Source organism: Vigna unguiculata, chromosome 6 (genome assembly GCF_004118075.2).
Source record: "Vigna unguiculata cultivar IT97K-499-35 chromosome 6, ASM411807v1, whole genome shotgun sequence".
Taxonomy (NCBI): Eukaryota; Viridiplantae; Streptophyta; class Magnoliopsida; order Fabales; family Fabaceae; genus Vigna; species Vigna unguiculata.
In genome coordinates, this window is record NC_040284.1 from 30,872,504 (window position 1) to 30,889,252 (window position 16,749).

At 29.5% G+C, this 16,749-nt stretch overlaps 1 protein-coding gene across 1 annotated transcript; it reads left to right on the plus strand.

The window, feature by feature from the left end:
• The first annotated feature begins 13,214 nt into the window (after positions 1–13,214).
• On the plus strand, positions 13,215–14,989 carry LOC114187035 (protein trichome birefringence-like 19). Its single transcript, XM_028075136.1, has 2 exons — positions 13,215–13,872; positions 13,956–14,989. The coding sequence occupies exons 1-2, from the start codon at positions 13,447–13,449 to the stop codon at positions 14,730–14,732; spliced, it is 1,203 nt and encodes a 400-aa protein (XP_027930937.1). The 5' UTR covers positions 13,215–13,446; the 3' UTR covers positions 14,733–14,989.
• Positions 14,990–16,749: the final 1,760 nt, after the last annotated feature.

Genomic DNA, 16,749 nt, shown 5'->3' on the forward strand with positions numbered 1-16,749 from the left:
TTCAATCTTAGTTCACTCCTAATTTTTTACACTGTTTTTTTATTTTTTGTTATGTTTTAAATCTGAAAGGTCTCTAAACATCATAACTCCTAAATTTGTAGGTTTATGTCTCCTTCGTTTATTGTTTGTCACATATTTGTTAAATTTTTTGATTTAAAAGATTTATGGGTGTTTCTTTTTTTGAAATTTGTAGAATTTAATTGTTGCTATATTAGTTTTTTTTTGTCAAATTAAATTATAGAAAATCTCGATTATACCAAAAAAAATTTAATTAAACCAAAAACAATATATTTTAAAAATTTAGGTCATATATATTCCCATACTCAAAATTAAAATACTTAAAATTATATTGATTGTATACGTTAATATAGAATGCACAAATAATTGAAGTTAAAGTCCATGTTATAATAGCGTTAAATGGAAATAAAAGTTAGAGATGTCAAAATGGATTTCAATCTGTGAGTCAATTTAGTTCATAAAGAGTTTGAGTCGGGTTGGGTTGAAAAAAATATATTAGTGGTGAGCATGATGAAGGCATTGGTTTGAGTTGATTTGGGTTGAAAAAATATATTGGTGGTGAGCATGATGAAAACATTGGTTTGAGTTGGTTTGGGTTGAAAAAATATATCGGTGATGAGCATGATGAAGACATTGATTTTTGATTTTACTTTGATTGTCATCTCATAGTTTGCTTAAAAAATTATTTAAATATTTGAATACTTATAAATAAATAAATAAATATTTTTTTTATATGAATTAGTGAGTCAATTCTCTTAACCCACCAACCCATGATGGATTGAATGAGATTGTAAAATTTCTGGCTTACCATAAAGTGAACTGAGTTGAGTTCACTCATGTTCAGGTTCATGAGCCAACCCGTGTCTTTGACATCTCTAATAGAAACTCATAAAAAATAAACTTATAAAATACTTTTTTAATTTGTTTGAAACATATATACTGTACCAAAAAACACGAGCTTTAATGATGTTATTTGAAGTCAAATGCTTAATAAATGAATAAATAGTTCATACACTACCATATTTTTATAACCCGACTCACTAATTCAGCATAAATAGTCATTTTTTTATGCTGTAAGAAAACAATATAATGATTATTACTGTTTGATGTCATTTTACACTAACTTTTTTTTTCAAGTTTTATCTAAAGAATACTATTGTGTGTCCGTATCTTCCCACAGTAACTACGTAATTTTTACACGAGTCGTTCAAGCACATGTATACGCAATGAACAAACATACTCGCGAACGATATTAAATAATAAATACGTTTTTAGATGTCTTGTTAAACAATGAAATGTAGTGGTTGCGTTATTAAAAATGGAAAGAAAAATATATTCTTTTACTGTACCAAGGTCATATAACTTAATTTGGCTTTTGAATAATTGAGCAAAGGCAATTGATTATACCTTGAAATTAAAATATAAAATTGTATAAAAGAAGAAAAAAAATGTTTCCACTTAGTCAATATATATATTGAGGAGATCTTTGTGGGGGCGATTGTTGTGAGACTTTATGGCGATGCATGATTTCACACGTTTGGTTAGGGCCCACAACTCTATTATGTAAGCCAAAATTAATCACCACCTAGCTAGGACCACCTGTCACACTATGAAAAATCAAATGCTTTTCTCTCCATCGTTTCTATCTACCACTATCATTTATGCAGTTCACCCTGTTCTACCCTACTTAATAATAAATATTAAAATAATTAAATACAATAAAGTTTCAAGAGAATTGTGTCTCTTTAAAAATGTGTTTTTTGAGATGAGAAATAAAAATAATTATTTCAATACAAAAAATATCATAAATAAATATATTTTGTAAATTTTTAAAATAAAGATGTGAATATACCTAACCTGGGACAAGTGGTTGCGGGTATTAATAAAAAGTTCTGACGTCTCTCTCCGTCTCCAACACCACCATTTCCATCTTCAAAGTTGAAGAAGCATTTTTCGTGTATGGAGAAACATGAAGTGAGGTGAGGTCTCCCCTCTAGCACTAGCACACCAACTTCATTGCCATAATAGAGATTGTGAATTATTCAGAACCCTAAGGTCTTCATTGTGAATTAGGGTTTTTTGGACTGATCAAAAAGCATTACAAGCATCAATGTCTACGAGGTGGCATCGTTAAAAATTCTACCCACACAAATTGCATTGTCGGAGAAGCCGCTAGGAATTTCCTCAACGACGCACACTTTTCTCTCATCACTTGTCGCTTTCCTTCTTCCTTCACTTCCATAGCTTCTTGTCGAAGTCTCATATATGTCAATATTCTGCTGGCAAAGAAGATCCTCTTACATATTTGTTTTGTCTCACAAACACATTATTACACCAACAGTGCTCGCCAAGTTCAAGACAATGAGATTAAGGGTTGGTCGTGAAAAGGACATATAATGGGTGATGTTGGAACCTCTACCTAGGTTTTGATCTATCATAAACCATCTACAACGTGGCTAAACGTATCCACCGTTTTAATATTTCATCATATTTAAAATATTTTATAAAGTAACATTTAGCATTTAGGATTTATTAACATATAGTATCATTGATGTAGTAAAATTTCTATATATATAACTTAACAAAATTATTATAAATCGGCAAATTTACTGTAACGATAGTTTCAGATTAGAACATTTTATAACTGTTTTTCTTATAAAATTGTCTAATTTTACCACACATTTAAGAATGGAGAAGGGTAGATGGGGAAATCAAGATTTTGAATCTCTCTCATCCAATTTCTTATCAGTGTATAGTTGAGATGAGAAAAGATATATATAAAACAAGCGAGGCCCACCAAATTTCCCCCCTATATATTGGTTAAATTAAGCAAATTCTTGACTTTCGGATACCACCTTGACTTTCTCTACCTTCCTTATCTGTCCCCTTTCTTCCGCAAGAGTAAACAGAGTGTGAGGCAATTAACTTATAATAAATTAAAATAATTTAATTTTTTTAATAATAGATAAGGTTAATTATATTTTTAGTCCTTCATCTTAATAAAAAATTAAAATTTTCTACTGTTTCAAACTTTGATATAATTTAATTCTTAAAATCCAGGAATGAATATTTCCACTTGTCTAACTGCATTGATTATTTTTAGGATAATGATATTTTGATTTTTTTTAACTCATTTTTAACTCATCATTTTAATCACTCTTAGATTATTACATCAAACTAAGGAAAAAAAATCAAAATAGATAATTGAAAGGTAATTGAAGTAATGAGTTAAAAATGGATAAAAAAAAATGGGTCAAAACATCATTATTTATTACATGTCAAATGACATTTTGTATTGGAGTTTAAGTTGTTTGTATCATTTGACACGTTACGTTCTAGTGTATGTGCCAATAGAAAACTTACATAAATATTTACATAAAAACATTTAATATTATTGAAAAAAAAATTAATTTCATGTTGAAATTTATATAAATATTTAATCCTAATAAAAATATTGATTATTTTTTGAAAACTATTATTGTTCAAATGGTTAAATATGTTTTTGATCCTTTAACTCCTAGTAAAAATTGGAATCAGTCCCTCTTATAAACTTTGAATCAATTTAGTTTTTCAACTCTGTAAATGAGTGAATTTAGTATTTTAATTTATTTGGCGTTTTAAACACATTTCATTATAATATTTTAGTTTACACCATTTGACATATGTTTACTTCGATGTTAGTTGAGAAATACATTTGAAACGTCAAATAAAATTAAAAAAAATAGATTAAAAAACTAAATTCTCGCATTTCTAAAGATGAGAAACTAAATTTGTTCAAAATTTTCAAAAAAAAACAAATTTCAAATTTCACTCAAATTGAAAGATCAAAAATATATTTAACGCTTCTTCAAATGATGAGCTCTGAAACATGTCCTCCGTCATTATTCATTTTCACCTATCACCACTAACCCCACTGTATTTTCAATTCCCGCCACCCAACCTTGTCACCATATTCAAATTACAATTACAACATTAAAAAACTTAGACCTTAAGGAGGCACCTATAACCATAGAAAAAGCGCACAACATTGTGTAAATTGGCCCACGTGCGCCACATGTACATAGTAAAATCAATTATTAGCATTGACAAAATTTTCATACACTGCACCACTCTCTCTTTTAAGCAAAAAGAAAACATTGAAGAAAGAAAACCAGAGGCACTCAAAGAATATGTCGACCCCATTCTTCTTTTTTCTTTATTAGTATTGACAGCAAGAATATATTGTAGCAGAGTACTCAAAGAATATAGACACCGCTTTTTTAACCTTTGCAAAATTAACACTGAGAAATTGAAGCTTATTTCCTTTCATATCTGTTTGTTATTTTTTATACTGCAACAAATTCATTATAAATTAATCCCTAGCTTCCGATCGTTTTGAGTTTTTTTTTTTTCTTTATGAACAAAGAGAGAAAAATATATAAAACAATGATGGAATACTTGAAGTTTAGGAATGTATACAACAATCACACTATGTTAGCAGTATGGGAATTTGGGTAAAAGGGACATGAGAGTGAACTTTATAGTGAAAATGAGAAGTGTGTGAATGAGAAATTAGTGTTAGAGGACCTTAAGTTAGAAATTTGCAATACATCATTACGAAGACATGGATGTGAGAGGAGGATATGCATGGAAGCTATTAAGCAAGATTTGCGTAGCGTGTATTCAATCTCTTAAAGTTGGATAAGATTTGTCTGAAGCAACTTTTCAGAAGTTGTGCTACTGCAAAGTCTCACCAAAAGTGTACGTAGTGTTTCTCCTCGGTGTTAAAAAAAAAAAAAAAAAACCATGAAACATTGGTTTAGATACGATATATGATTCTTAATTTGGTAGGATTGTTGCTTCTCTACTTGCTAATATCGTTAAAGATGATGACAAGATGCAGCTTTAGTTCCTTTTGAATGTTATGATCATTTTGCTTGGTTGATGCTTTTTTGAGAGAAGTTCATCGTTTTTGGTATGTGCTGACATAAATATGTAAGTGTCTGTATGACAAGGGTCGAATCAGATGATCCTTTTGTATGTGGACAAAATGTGTTCCGTGAACCTTTTTGTACAGGATTATGTGTCTTGGTTGTACCAAACAATGGAAAAAGTCTTCATGGTTGGCCTTTAGAGTGAAATGAATCATAACAAGTATGCCCTTACGGGTTTTTCAACAACCATTAAAAGACCTACAAAATCTACTCACATGGTTAGGTTTAATGGAAGCTGTTCGCTTTTAACAATATGGAAAACTAAGGTTTAACTTTTTGATGAATGTAATGTTTTGTTTATATTTAGTGAACTTAAATTTTAAATACAAATTTATATATTTTTAATTGAGTTTTCATTTATTTAGTACTTAAAATTTTAAAATTTTCTAATTGATCGTGGTTTATTTATTTATTTATTTTGTTAATTACTTGTTATTTTGTTCCACCGTTGTTAAAAGATGTAAAATTTTTGTGATTAATATAATATGATATATTGTCATTAACATAAAATACTAATTCATTTTTTTTCTTTCACTAAAACATGTTGGATAATGAGTTGAAAACCATTGAGGAGCATCACAACAATCTTGTTGTTCGTTGTTCAATGTGTTTTCAATAAAATAATAAACATTATATATATAATAAATAATTAAATATGTTTGGACGTTTATATTTTATTAACCAATTTATTAAAGTGATTTGATTAATTATATTTATGTCTACGAGTATATAAATTTATTATGAAAATATTAACTGTGTATAAAACTGTCAAAACAAGTAATTTAGCCTAATCCGACCCGACCCACCACACAGGTTGGTCATTTAGTGAGTCAACCCAACTCGGCTCACTTATTAGCGAGCTAAAATTTTTTTGAACCTGGTCCGGCCCACTATGGATTGGTGGATTAAATGGGTTAGCTCACTCACTCATTTAATTAACAAAAAGTATAATTTTTTTTCTCCAGTCTCAACAAACCTAAATTATGATTTTGATTACAATTTAAATAAACTTCAATGCAATCCAAAATGATGTTAAACTCCAAATACAAACCAAATCACAAAAATACAAATTACTAATGTGTTGGCTAAGAAAATAACCTAACTCAACCCAAATTTAAAGTCCAACATAAAAATACTTGTATGACTCTTTATCTACGGGTTTGTGAGTCAACGAATTCAGGTGAGCCAAATTTTAGGTGGATTGGGTAAAAAATTAATTTGTATTGAAATTTGTAAAAGAATTTCAACTTAACCCGGACCATACCCGTGATGAGCCGGGTTGACTTGCAAGTTCCAACCTATTTTAACATCTTTAACTGTGAATACCGATGATATTCTAATTTGATGAAGGGGACACATTAGAAATAGTACTGTTAGAAAATATTAACCGTCAGAGGTTACATAAAGGGGTTATGTTCCCCATATGAGAGGAAGTTCAATATTAGTTTGTTTCTCTCTCTTTTTCTCCATCAGAAGATAAAATCAAGAAGAAATTAAGGATGCTCTATAAGTGAAAGACCAGAAACCAAACCCATCTTTCCCAAACCTATCTACTATTCCTAGGTTCTTAAATGCGCATCCGACTTTAGTTCTTTTAGAATATTGGAAACTGTATCTAAATTTCATTATATTTATTTTTTCATAAACCATGCAACTCGCAATTTCATCTTCTATAATTCATGCATATGTACTATTCTCTCATGCAAACACTAGTAAATTTTGTACCTCCATCATTAAACAAAACATTCAAATAGAAGGAGAAATGACTTTATATGGATGTATGGAAAATTATGCACTATAAAATCAATTTTAAAATTAATATTAAATATGACGAGTCTTTAAAATATAAACTTTTAACATCAATTATCAGTTAAACTCAGAAGTAAATTAATTATTTTTAGTTACTTATTAATATAATATAATGTCACTTTTGCTTAGAGGTTTTAAACAAACAAATTAAACTCTTTTATACCCATGTTAAATGTATTTTTTGCATCGACAATTTTAATACTCTACCCACTTTTTTTTTCATACGTATTTAAACTTTGTATGAAAAAAAAAAACTTTATCGTGTTATCTTAATATATTCAAAACTCCATATTTGAATTTTCCTTTCTCTTTTTATGTTCTTTATTACACAAACCGTTACTGGTAAATATTCGTTATATGCGTTTATCCTGAAAGACGTACAGCACATAAATGCAAGGAATTGATCTTGTTGAAACTAACTAATAATCTAATTTAAAAATGTTATATTTTGAATATATTTAAACTTTTTCTTTTATGTTGTTTTTGGTAGCTACAAATTTTCGAACGTGTCATCAAGTGTTCTGACAGCAAAAGTGCAACATGTTGCATAATTCCTGCAAAGGTCATTCAATAATATAATATATCAGGAAATAAGTAAAACAACTCATGCCTCGTCTCATCTCAATGATGCGTATTTGCAATCAAGAAAGCACTGCAGATAATACACTAGTTTAACATCTTTAGAATCTCTCCAACACATTTCTGTATATTTTGAGTTTTTTTATCTATTAAAGTATTTAATTCAATGAAGAATAAGTTAACTCTAGTAAGAGAAGTTAACTTTAAATATTAAATATGATAGTTAACAACTTATACATTTCGAAACTGTGTATGTATACGTACAGAATTTATAGAAATCATTGACCTTTGGGTTAATTTGTTTCATTGTAGTTGGAATATTGAAATCATGTTTGTGAGATTTGTTGAATAGTTTTTCTTGCAACGAAGATGTTAATCTAGGTATGAAATGCTGTTCTTAAAAAATATTAAAGTGTTAAAATCAAATGTACTAAATAAGTTTATTTTAAGTTGAACTTGAGAGATAGTTTAGATTTAATTGCATACAGTTCTTTAGATGTTGTCATCTGCCTATTTTTCCTAAGGGATGATATCCCGTTCAATTATGTATAGTTTAATATCTTTTATTAAAACAATAAATATTTGTGTTTGAATCATTGTATAAATAATATATAACATAGAGCTGTGAAAATCGATTGGAACTTGTGAGCCAATCTGGCTCATCACGGATTCGAGGTAGGTTGGGTTGAATTTTTTTTATAAATTTCGATAATGGTTGATTTTTGACCCAGCTCACCTAGAACTCGGTTCACCTGGATTGAACTCGTGATGAGTCGGGTTGGTTCACCACACGTGTTTTTTGTTAAGTTGAACTTTTTATTTGGGTTATGTTAGGTTGTTATTTTTAGCTAACAAATATATAATTTGTAGTTTTGTGACTTTTATTTGTATTTGGATTGTATTAAAGTTTATTTAGATTTTAATTAGAATTAGAATTTAGTTTTGACTAAAAAAAATAAAAAAATAATATTTTTTTTAATTAAGTGAGTCCGTGAGCTAGCCCGTTTAATCCATCAATCTGTGTGGGTCGAGTCACATCGGACCGAGTTATCCGTTTTGAAAACTCTAATATAACATGTTAGATTAATGTGTGAGTTTTATTTAATATGTTTTAAATAACGACATTGAAAAAATTATAAGTAGAAAAAAAGTTGACTATTTAAATTTCATTCAGAAAAATTATCATTTCTCTATTTTTTTTTCTGACTTTTATTTAAGATTTTGATAAATTTGTTAATTTTTTTTAAAGACCAGAGTGAAGGAATCCTGATGTTAAACAAAACAATTTTGTCTTATCATAATTTCTTTTTGAATAAGTATTTTTGTCCTTTTCTTAATTATTTTCTGTGGGAGGGGTGAGGAGTGTATTCATGGATGTGTGTGGGGGGAGATTAAATTTTGCATATGTGACTCTTCTAGGGTAGATATGGATCTTTGTTTGTCTAGAATTATAAGGGTATCTTCAGATATTTGATTAGAATTTTTCATGTACAAGTGTGGTATTCTTGATAGAGTATTAGTGTTGAAGTTCAATGAACTAAGAAACCTAAATCAGATACGGGGAAATGGTTTATTTTCTAATAAAAAACCCTATGCTAGATGATCTGAATGATTACTTTGTAAATCTTACATCTCTTTTCTTCATCACTAACATGATGCTGATTTAAAATGTGATGGGAAGGAAAAATGTCACTGGTGATGGTGAATTGGTTTTGAAATAAAAATGAATTGTTGAAAGATTTGGATTTAAATTGATGTAGGGTATAGAATTTAGTTATAATAAGATAAGATAAATGGTAGACAAGACTAGTTGAAAGCAATATAAACCAAAATTGGAGACTTTAATCAGAGCTTTATTTTAGGTGGTACATCTCTGGGCGCCGATTAGGGTGCTTTTTATATTTATTTAGCAATGTGTAGCCATGCAAATGGAAAAATAAAAGTTAGGTTATGCGTGATGCACTGAATATGAGTGTGCTTTATGATTTAAAATTGTTGGAAAAAGAGGTGAAAATCCCTGAGTCTCTATCAGAATAGCAAGATCACATGAAGTGGCCCCCACCATCTTCTGACCTGTCTCCAATTAATTGCTGAAATTTCAGGCATAGTAGGGACCCTACATGTTATCCTATATGCTATGCTATGCTACACTCTTTTATTCTTCCTAAAGTCCTCAGCTTTTCCAATAACCATGTCTCTTCTTTCTTCAATCTCTTCTCCTTAGATTTCTGATATCATCTCTCAAAACTCTTCTGCATTCTTTCATCAATCATTGAAACACAAAACACAAAAGCAAAAGGGTTTAAGGTCAATGTGTAAAAATAAATTTCAACTCATTCCTTCTATGGCCCCCTTAATTTTCGTTTTTAACTTCAAAAGAGAAAAGGGAAAGCTCCTCCTCCTTGTCACTCAAATCTCCCACTGCTTTGTCTTTTGAGAAAGATGATCTGCGTCAGAAGAATGTCTCTTCTGTCATCATCATCATCATCATCATTTTCTATATATCTATATTTTTATATATAGCTATATATGCAGCTAATACATGCTTTGTTTATCCTGAAAAAGAAAATGTTACTGTTTATGGCGTGGTAATTACAGATCCAAAGCACACCACCAGTGAAGACAGTCTCACTTCTGAAAGCTGAATCAGTGACCCTACGAGATTGCCTATTACAGATATATCTTTCTTGTTTTTGACAAGTTATCTATCCAAACATTTTTAACGTCTCTACTTTTCTAAAGGCTAGGAATTGCCATAGCTTACTAGAATACTAGTTTAAAGTGAATGCATATAGATTAATGTTAATAATCACGTATCAAACTAACTATTTATTTGTGCAAGAATTAATGTTATGTGACTGGTGTGTAGAATGAATAAGAACATACATTGATCTCAGTATTCCTTGACACTGCTGTGTGGCCTTTTTATTTTTGCATCTCTATAAAAATTTTGGGATAAGAATTTTATAGATCCTGACATATAATTCGTGTAATAAGGTTGAATAACATAAGAAATTAGCCAAGGCCCTACATATTGCAGAAGTGAATTTGGTGTCCACTTCTAAATGGGTCCATATTCTAAATGGAGGCCTTGATAAAAGCCCATATCAAATTTATAGATAGGGAGAGGCCCAACAAGAGAAGAATTTTTTGTACGGGAATCATGGTTTCAGACAGAGCATGGATTCTTGAAAGCACTTGAAATTTATGCATGATTTTTAAAGTGAGAGGAAGAAATTTAGTAAAACTGTTATTTTTGTGGTGAGTTGCACCATAGAGGAATAATTTGAAATAAAACATACTGTAAATTTTACAACGATACTAGAAAGTCATGTATTCTTTCAAGCGGAAAGATCGATGAATTCAAACTAATATTTGAAAGATTAAATATGGTATTTTTAATAATATTTTATTTACTATTTTCTTACTTAAAAAAATATTTAAATATGTAAAATCACTAAATAAGTATATAGCTACACCTGATACCCAATAAAATTGGAGTAGGTAGTATAAATTTTAACGTTGGAGATATCTCTCCAACGTTTCATACCTAAAGATGCGATGCAAGAATTAAAATTTATGATTCGTCATAAACCATATTTGTCTGAACTATCCCTTTTAGGTTACGAAAAATGATATCATTTTCGTTTAGCGAAATGATTTTATACATAAATATTTCTCTTTCTTAATACATGTCCCACTCTAAAACAAAATAGAATTTATTTTTTTTAAATTAATTAGAAGACTTATATATATATATATATATATATATATATATATATATATATATATATATCCACATTATTCAATAAGCTAATGCTCTATTTGTTACGATTTAATCAATTTCTAGAAAAACTCCACTCATTTGTTAGTTTTTGAAAGTGATTCGAAGACTAAAATGTATAAATTAATTAAATCAAAAAATAATTTTCACAAAAATCAGTACATTTCTTTAAGAAATACTATTTTTTATAGTTTATAAATAAATACTTAATTTGGTTAAGAAATAAAAAATTGTCGAATTTAACTAAAAAAATTAAAATGTTGTGAACATATTAAGGGTTTTACGAGTAAGTGTGCTTGACTAAGGAATTAGAAGAAAAAAACTTTTTTTAAAAAAATTGTTAAAAAAAACGCATTAAAAGTCACAAAAATAATATACATTATCATACATCCAAATAAAAAATCCTCTTAATTTCTTAACTAGTGTTAATATAATACCCTTGAGATTCTTATCCACATTTATTTCATTCTATTTTTAATTCTTTTTGGAAAAACTTTATTTTTTTATCTGCTATTTTTAAAATTTAAGATATTTTTAATTATTTTCCTCTGTTATATTCTTACTTTATTATCTAATTTTTAATTAATTGACATGTATATTTTTTATCATATAAAAATAAAATTTTGTTTCTGTTTAAATAAGATAAGTAAAATTTTATTATATGTTCTTATTTTGTATATAGAATAAAAAAACAATAAAGGAGGAAATTGAGAACAGTGATGCAAGGAATCGGCCAATGAAGTCACACATGATACCTAATCCAACTAAATCAAGATCCGAGATTTTTGACCTTGTAAGTTGTGTCACGTGCCAAATAAATACTATTAAAAGCTAATTTCTCTCCTAATATTTTTTTATTTATTTGACGCTGCATAACAGTTTGGAAAAAGCCTGACAATAATCAGTTATCAAGAAAAAATTATATACTTATTTTCACTTAATTTCTCATTAATTTCCTTCCTAAACATATTCTCATTTTATATATAAAAAAATGGCTTATGACACATTTTTCTTTTTAATTTTGAGTCAAAGCAAATGCCAATCTATAATTTTTAGAGATTTGTTTTCCGATGCAACAACTGACATGACTACACCTAAAAACTCATGAGTCAATGTAGCCATTTACTTCAATTAAATATTCATAAATGTTAGTGTCACACTCTTTAACACACTCTTTGTAACGTATTTTTAATGTAGCCATTTACTTCAATTAAATTTTCATAAATGTTAGTGTCACACTCTTTAACACACTCTTATTAACTAAAGTTTGTTAAAAATTATAAAATCATTAAATAAATAATGAAAGCAACGTAATTCTGCCATTTTAAATTTTTCTACTAATAATAAAGAATATAGTAAAATCTGTATTTGCATTACTTATTTACTATAATTATGCAGGTTTAAGATGAATTTTACATATACGAAAGAATATTTGATCGTATAAAATAATACTATATTTGAACTAAAAATATCTTTATTAAATGTTTTGATCTTAATTTTGAAAGAAAGATGATTTTTTGAATTTTAATAAAAGTGAAATATATGAAAAATTGAGAAGAAAGAGCCAAAAGGTGAAAAAGTCAAAGGAAAGTTGTTGAATGATGTAAAATAAATAAGAAAAGAAGTGGAAAATAGGTGAGTTCTTTGATTAACAAGATTTCACATGGAATTAGTGCACTAATGGATAAAAGTTAATTAAAAGAATTATTTTTATCGCTAGGTGCATATAAAGAATTACATCCACAGATAGAATGTTTTGATTTTTTATTTTTTTTTGTTTACAACTACTTAAACCCTAAAGATTAAAAATCGAATAATTTTCTATAAAATAAAGATTTATTGTCTTAAATTTATTTATTTGTAATAATACTGTCATTATTATCAATACTTGGTTTAAATCTTTACCAATACAACTCTTCTCTTCTGTAATTAAAAATTTATAATCTGGAAAGAAGAAAACAGATAACGTTGTAAATAAAACAAACATAGCTTCTAACTTACTTCTGATAAATAAAAATGAGTATTGATACCACAGAGAGGGCTAATTATCCAGTGTTTCAAGAAGGTGAAGCCTCCAATGTTGGTTCCAGCTGCGAATCAACACGCACACAGAGAACAAATATCTGCAATAAAATAACCAGTTAACCACTACCAACAGCTTCAGAGTAGATAGATCACTATATTCCAAAAAGTAGAAAGGGGTTAGAAGCTATTTAGCAAAGCGTTTGTTCATTAATCAAGAGTTTGGCCAAGTACTTCTGAAGTTTGACAGAGACATCGGAGATGTACGCCTCAGGAAACATTCCCAAAGGTGCGTTCTTGTTACCCCTCACTCTGTTTCTCATCGTGCTACTCCTTCCTCTGCTCAGAAACTTCATGCAACCATCTTCAAACACTTTTCCCACCACCAACTTGGAAACCAACCAAACAAAAAAGTGCAACATTTTTTCCGGAAATTGGGTCCCATATCCCCAGCAACCTTACTACTCTAACCAAACCTGCCCTTTCATACTAGACCAGCTTAATTGCATCAAGAATGGAAGACCAGACACAGATTTTCTCAAATTAAGGTGGAAACCTCATGATTGTGAGCTCCCACTATTTGATGCAACACAGTTCCTGGAACTGGTACGAGGAAAGTCTATCGCCTTTGTCGGAGACTCAATGGGAAGAAATCAACTTGAGTCTTTACTGTGCCTAATAAATACTGTAAGTAAGCAATTCTATCCTTTGAATTACAATTAGATTTTTTTCCCCTTTATTGATTTTTTGGACTGTGATTACTCTATCAGGTTGCACATCCTGAGGATATTACAGCGAAGCATACATCATATGATGACATATTTTTCAGATGGTGGTTCGTGGCTGATTACAATTTCACTGTCACAACACTGTGGTCGCCCTTTTTAGTAAAGTTCAATGACTCCGATCCCAGTGGTCGTGCTTACTACAGCGCCACCAAGCTTTATCTAGACGAGGCAGATGAGGCATGGAGCAGCAAAATCAAGAATTTTGACTATGTGGTTTTCTCAACAGGACAATGGTTCTTCCGACCGTTAACATTCTACGAAAAAGGGCAAGTTGTGGGGTGTCAAAAGTGCCAGAACTCCACAGAGCTGAACTTCTACGGCTACAAGAAGGCGTTCCAAACAGCTTTTAGGACGCTGAGAAACATTGAAGGGTTCAAAGGGGTGGCGTTTTTGGTGAGTCACTCTCCGGAGCACTTTGAGAACGGGGCGTGGAATGAGGGAGGGAGTTGTAACAGGACCAAGCCCTTTAGCTTGGAAGAAAAAGGGGTGTATGAAAGTGGAGACATTGTGAAGGCCTTGCATGAGATTCAAGTGGAGGAGTTTAATGCGGCAAGAGAAAAGGGTTTGAGGTTTGGTTTGATAGATGTAACTGATGCAATGGTGGTGAGGGCTGATGCACACCCCAGTAGGTTTAAGCCTGGGAATAAGAAGGTTAATGACTGTGTTCACTGGTGCCTACCAGGTGCTGTTGACACTTGGAATGAGTTTTTGCTGTATTTGATGAAATTGGAAGGTGAAAAACATAATACCATGTTGTGATCTTGTCAATGTTTTGCATTGTTGGGGGTGATTTTCAACGATCACCAAATGGTTCAGGAACAAGGATAGTTTAATTATTAGGGATGCTTCTTGTAAGTTATAACTGGTCAGAGTTGCTTGGCCTGGCTAGTTAATACCATTTTTGTTTTGCTCTCAAATCAAGGTGCGTACGATTTCTAACAAGACTGTGTTTGATATTCCAGAAGTGTATTTATCAACATTTAATCGAAAAATTTTCTTTTTGCAGTGGTCTAAAATGTTCTCTGTTTGGGATTTCTGGTATTTGTATATTTTAATTAGTGTTTTCTATGAATGGAGAGAGTGTAATGTTCAGGTTTTGTTTTTAGAAAATACATTTTTGTTTGGTCCAAGAAAAACTTTGAACATTTTCCAGTTTTCCAGGGACTTGACCCTGTCCACCAAATCTATGATGTCTTAATTTAATCCTTGAATATATTAAAAGAAAGTTCAATAAATTGTAAGTGACAGATAACCTAATAAACTCAACTGCCCCAACAAAGAGCCTCATATATGGTGAAACAAGTATAGTTCCAACTATGGCAATATGTTTAAAGAGTGGGTGTAGAAAAATGGTGTTACTGTCTTGTACAAGTACGTGAAGCAAATAAGCGCATTTTGCGATAATTAGGAAAGATTGATGCAAGTTGTAATGAGAAATTAGAATGAGTCCATCAATCATTATGAAGCACAAGATCCTCGATATTCTTCGTCGAACACGTGCTAACTCTATTATTATATTGGGTATAATAGTTAGATCACTGAGTCACTGCTTGAGCAGAGCATAGAACAGAGTGTTGCAACGCAATTACCAAGGCAATGAATACCGACACAGGGTTTCTGAAATCTTTTCCAACGGAAAACTGTTTAATTTTTATTTTTTTACCAAAATAACGTACTATTAACACCATATGTATAGCATTTTATTTTTTATTATTATTGTCGAAAGAAAGAATAGGTTAAAATTCGGTAGTCTATCATAATTTTTCTAAATAACTGAAATTGTAGAAAATTTCAGTTTTTAAAATTATTATTTTTTATAAATTCCATATAAAATATTAAATTTAAATAAAAAACAAAATATTAATTTTTATAGTTTATTTCTCACGAAACCAAATTCTAACTTTTTTTTGATGATGGACTAAAAGTTAAAATTTGATTTTTCAGTAACTAAATTTTATCTCAACTTATTTGGATAAAAATTATAAATAGATTATTAACTAAGTAATTTGTTTTGTAACAATGCTATTTTAGAATAATTATCTCTAAATTATATACAACTTTATCTTTTCAATTTTTCTTAAACGAAAAAAATATTTTTTATTTTATAATAAAATTAATATTCTATTTCTTCACCTATTTTATTTAATAAATTTATTAAAAATATGAGACCATTTTAATATAATTGTATACAAACATGTTTTTTTTTTTGTTTTTCTTAATTTATGTTTAGAAGTTTTAAAATTGGATGGAAGCAGTATAAAGTTTACGAGAAAATTAATAGTTGATTTATGTTTCATATAAAAAATATATTAACTATTTTAAATTTCTATTCATAAATATCAAATTCACTGATAAATTTTAAAACCATTATTCACACCCGATTCGTCGTCATCTATCATAGAGCTCTTTGGTGTGCATCTCATTTCTTGTAGCTTGTCAGGGACAGTCCTTCCAACTCTTCATAACGAGTGCAAGTAATTAATCGTAATTAATTTTTTTTTATTTGGAAGATAATCAAATTTAAAACCTCTATCTTAATTTCATCCTTCAAATTAAAATGAACAAAATAGGCACTTTAGGAATTTTAGTTATTAACTTACTTCAAATGTTCTGACTTTTACCATGAATAAGAGAATAATTTAAAACCGTATATGTTTTATGCAGATCATACCAATTTTGCACCTCAACTCAAAGAAATTTTAATCTCAAATAGCAAAGTATCAAATTTTCAACAAATTCAAAGCAACTCATAGATTGGGACTGGGGTGGTATTCCA

Excerpts from the sequence above, each read along its gene's own strand:
- LOC114187035 (XM_028075136.1), top strand. The coding sequence starts at position 13,447 with ATGTACGCCTCAGGAAACATTCCCAAAGGTGCGTTCTTGTTACCCCTC. Across the intron at positions 13,873-13,955 it reads TACTGTGCCTAATAAATACT|GTTGCACATCCTGAGGATAT; the intron begins GTAAGTAAGCAA and ends TTACTCTATCAG.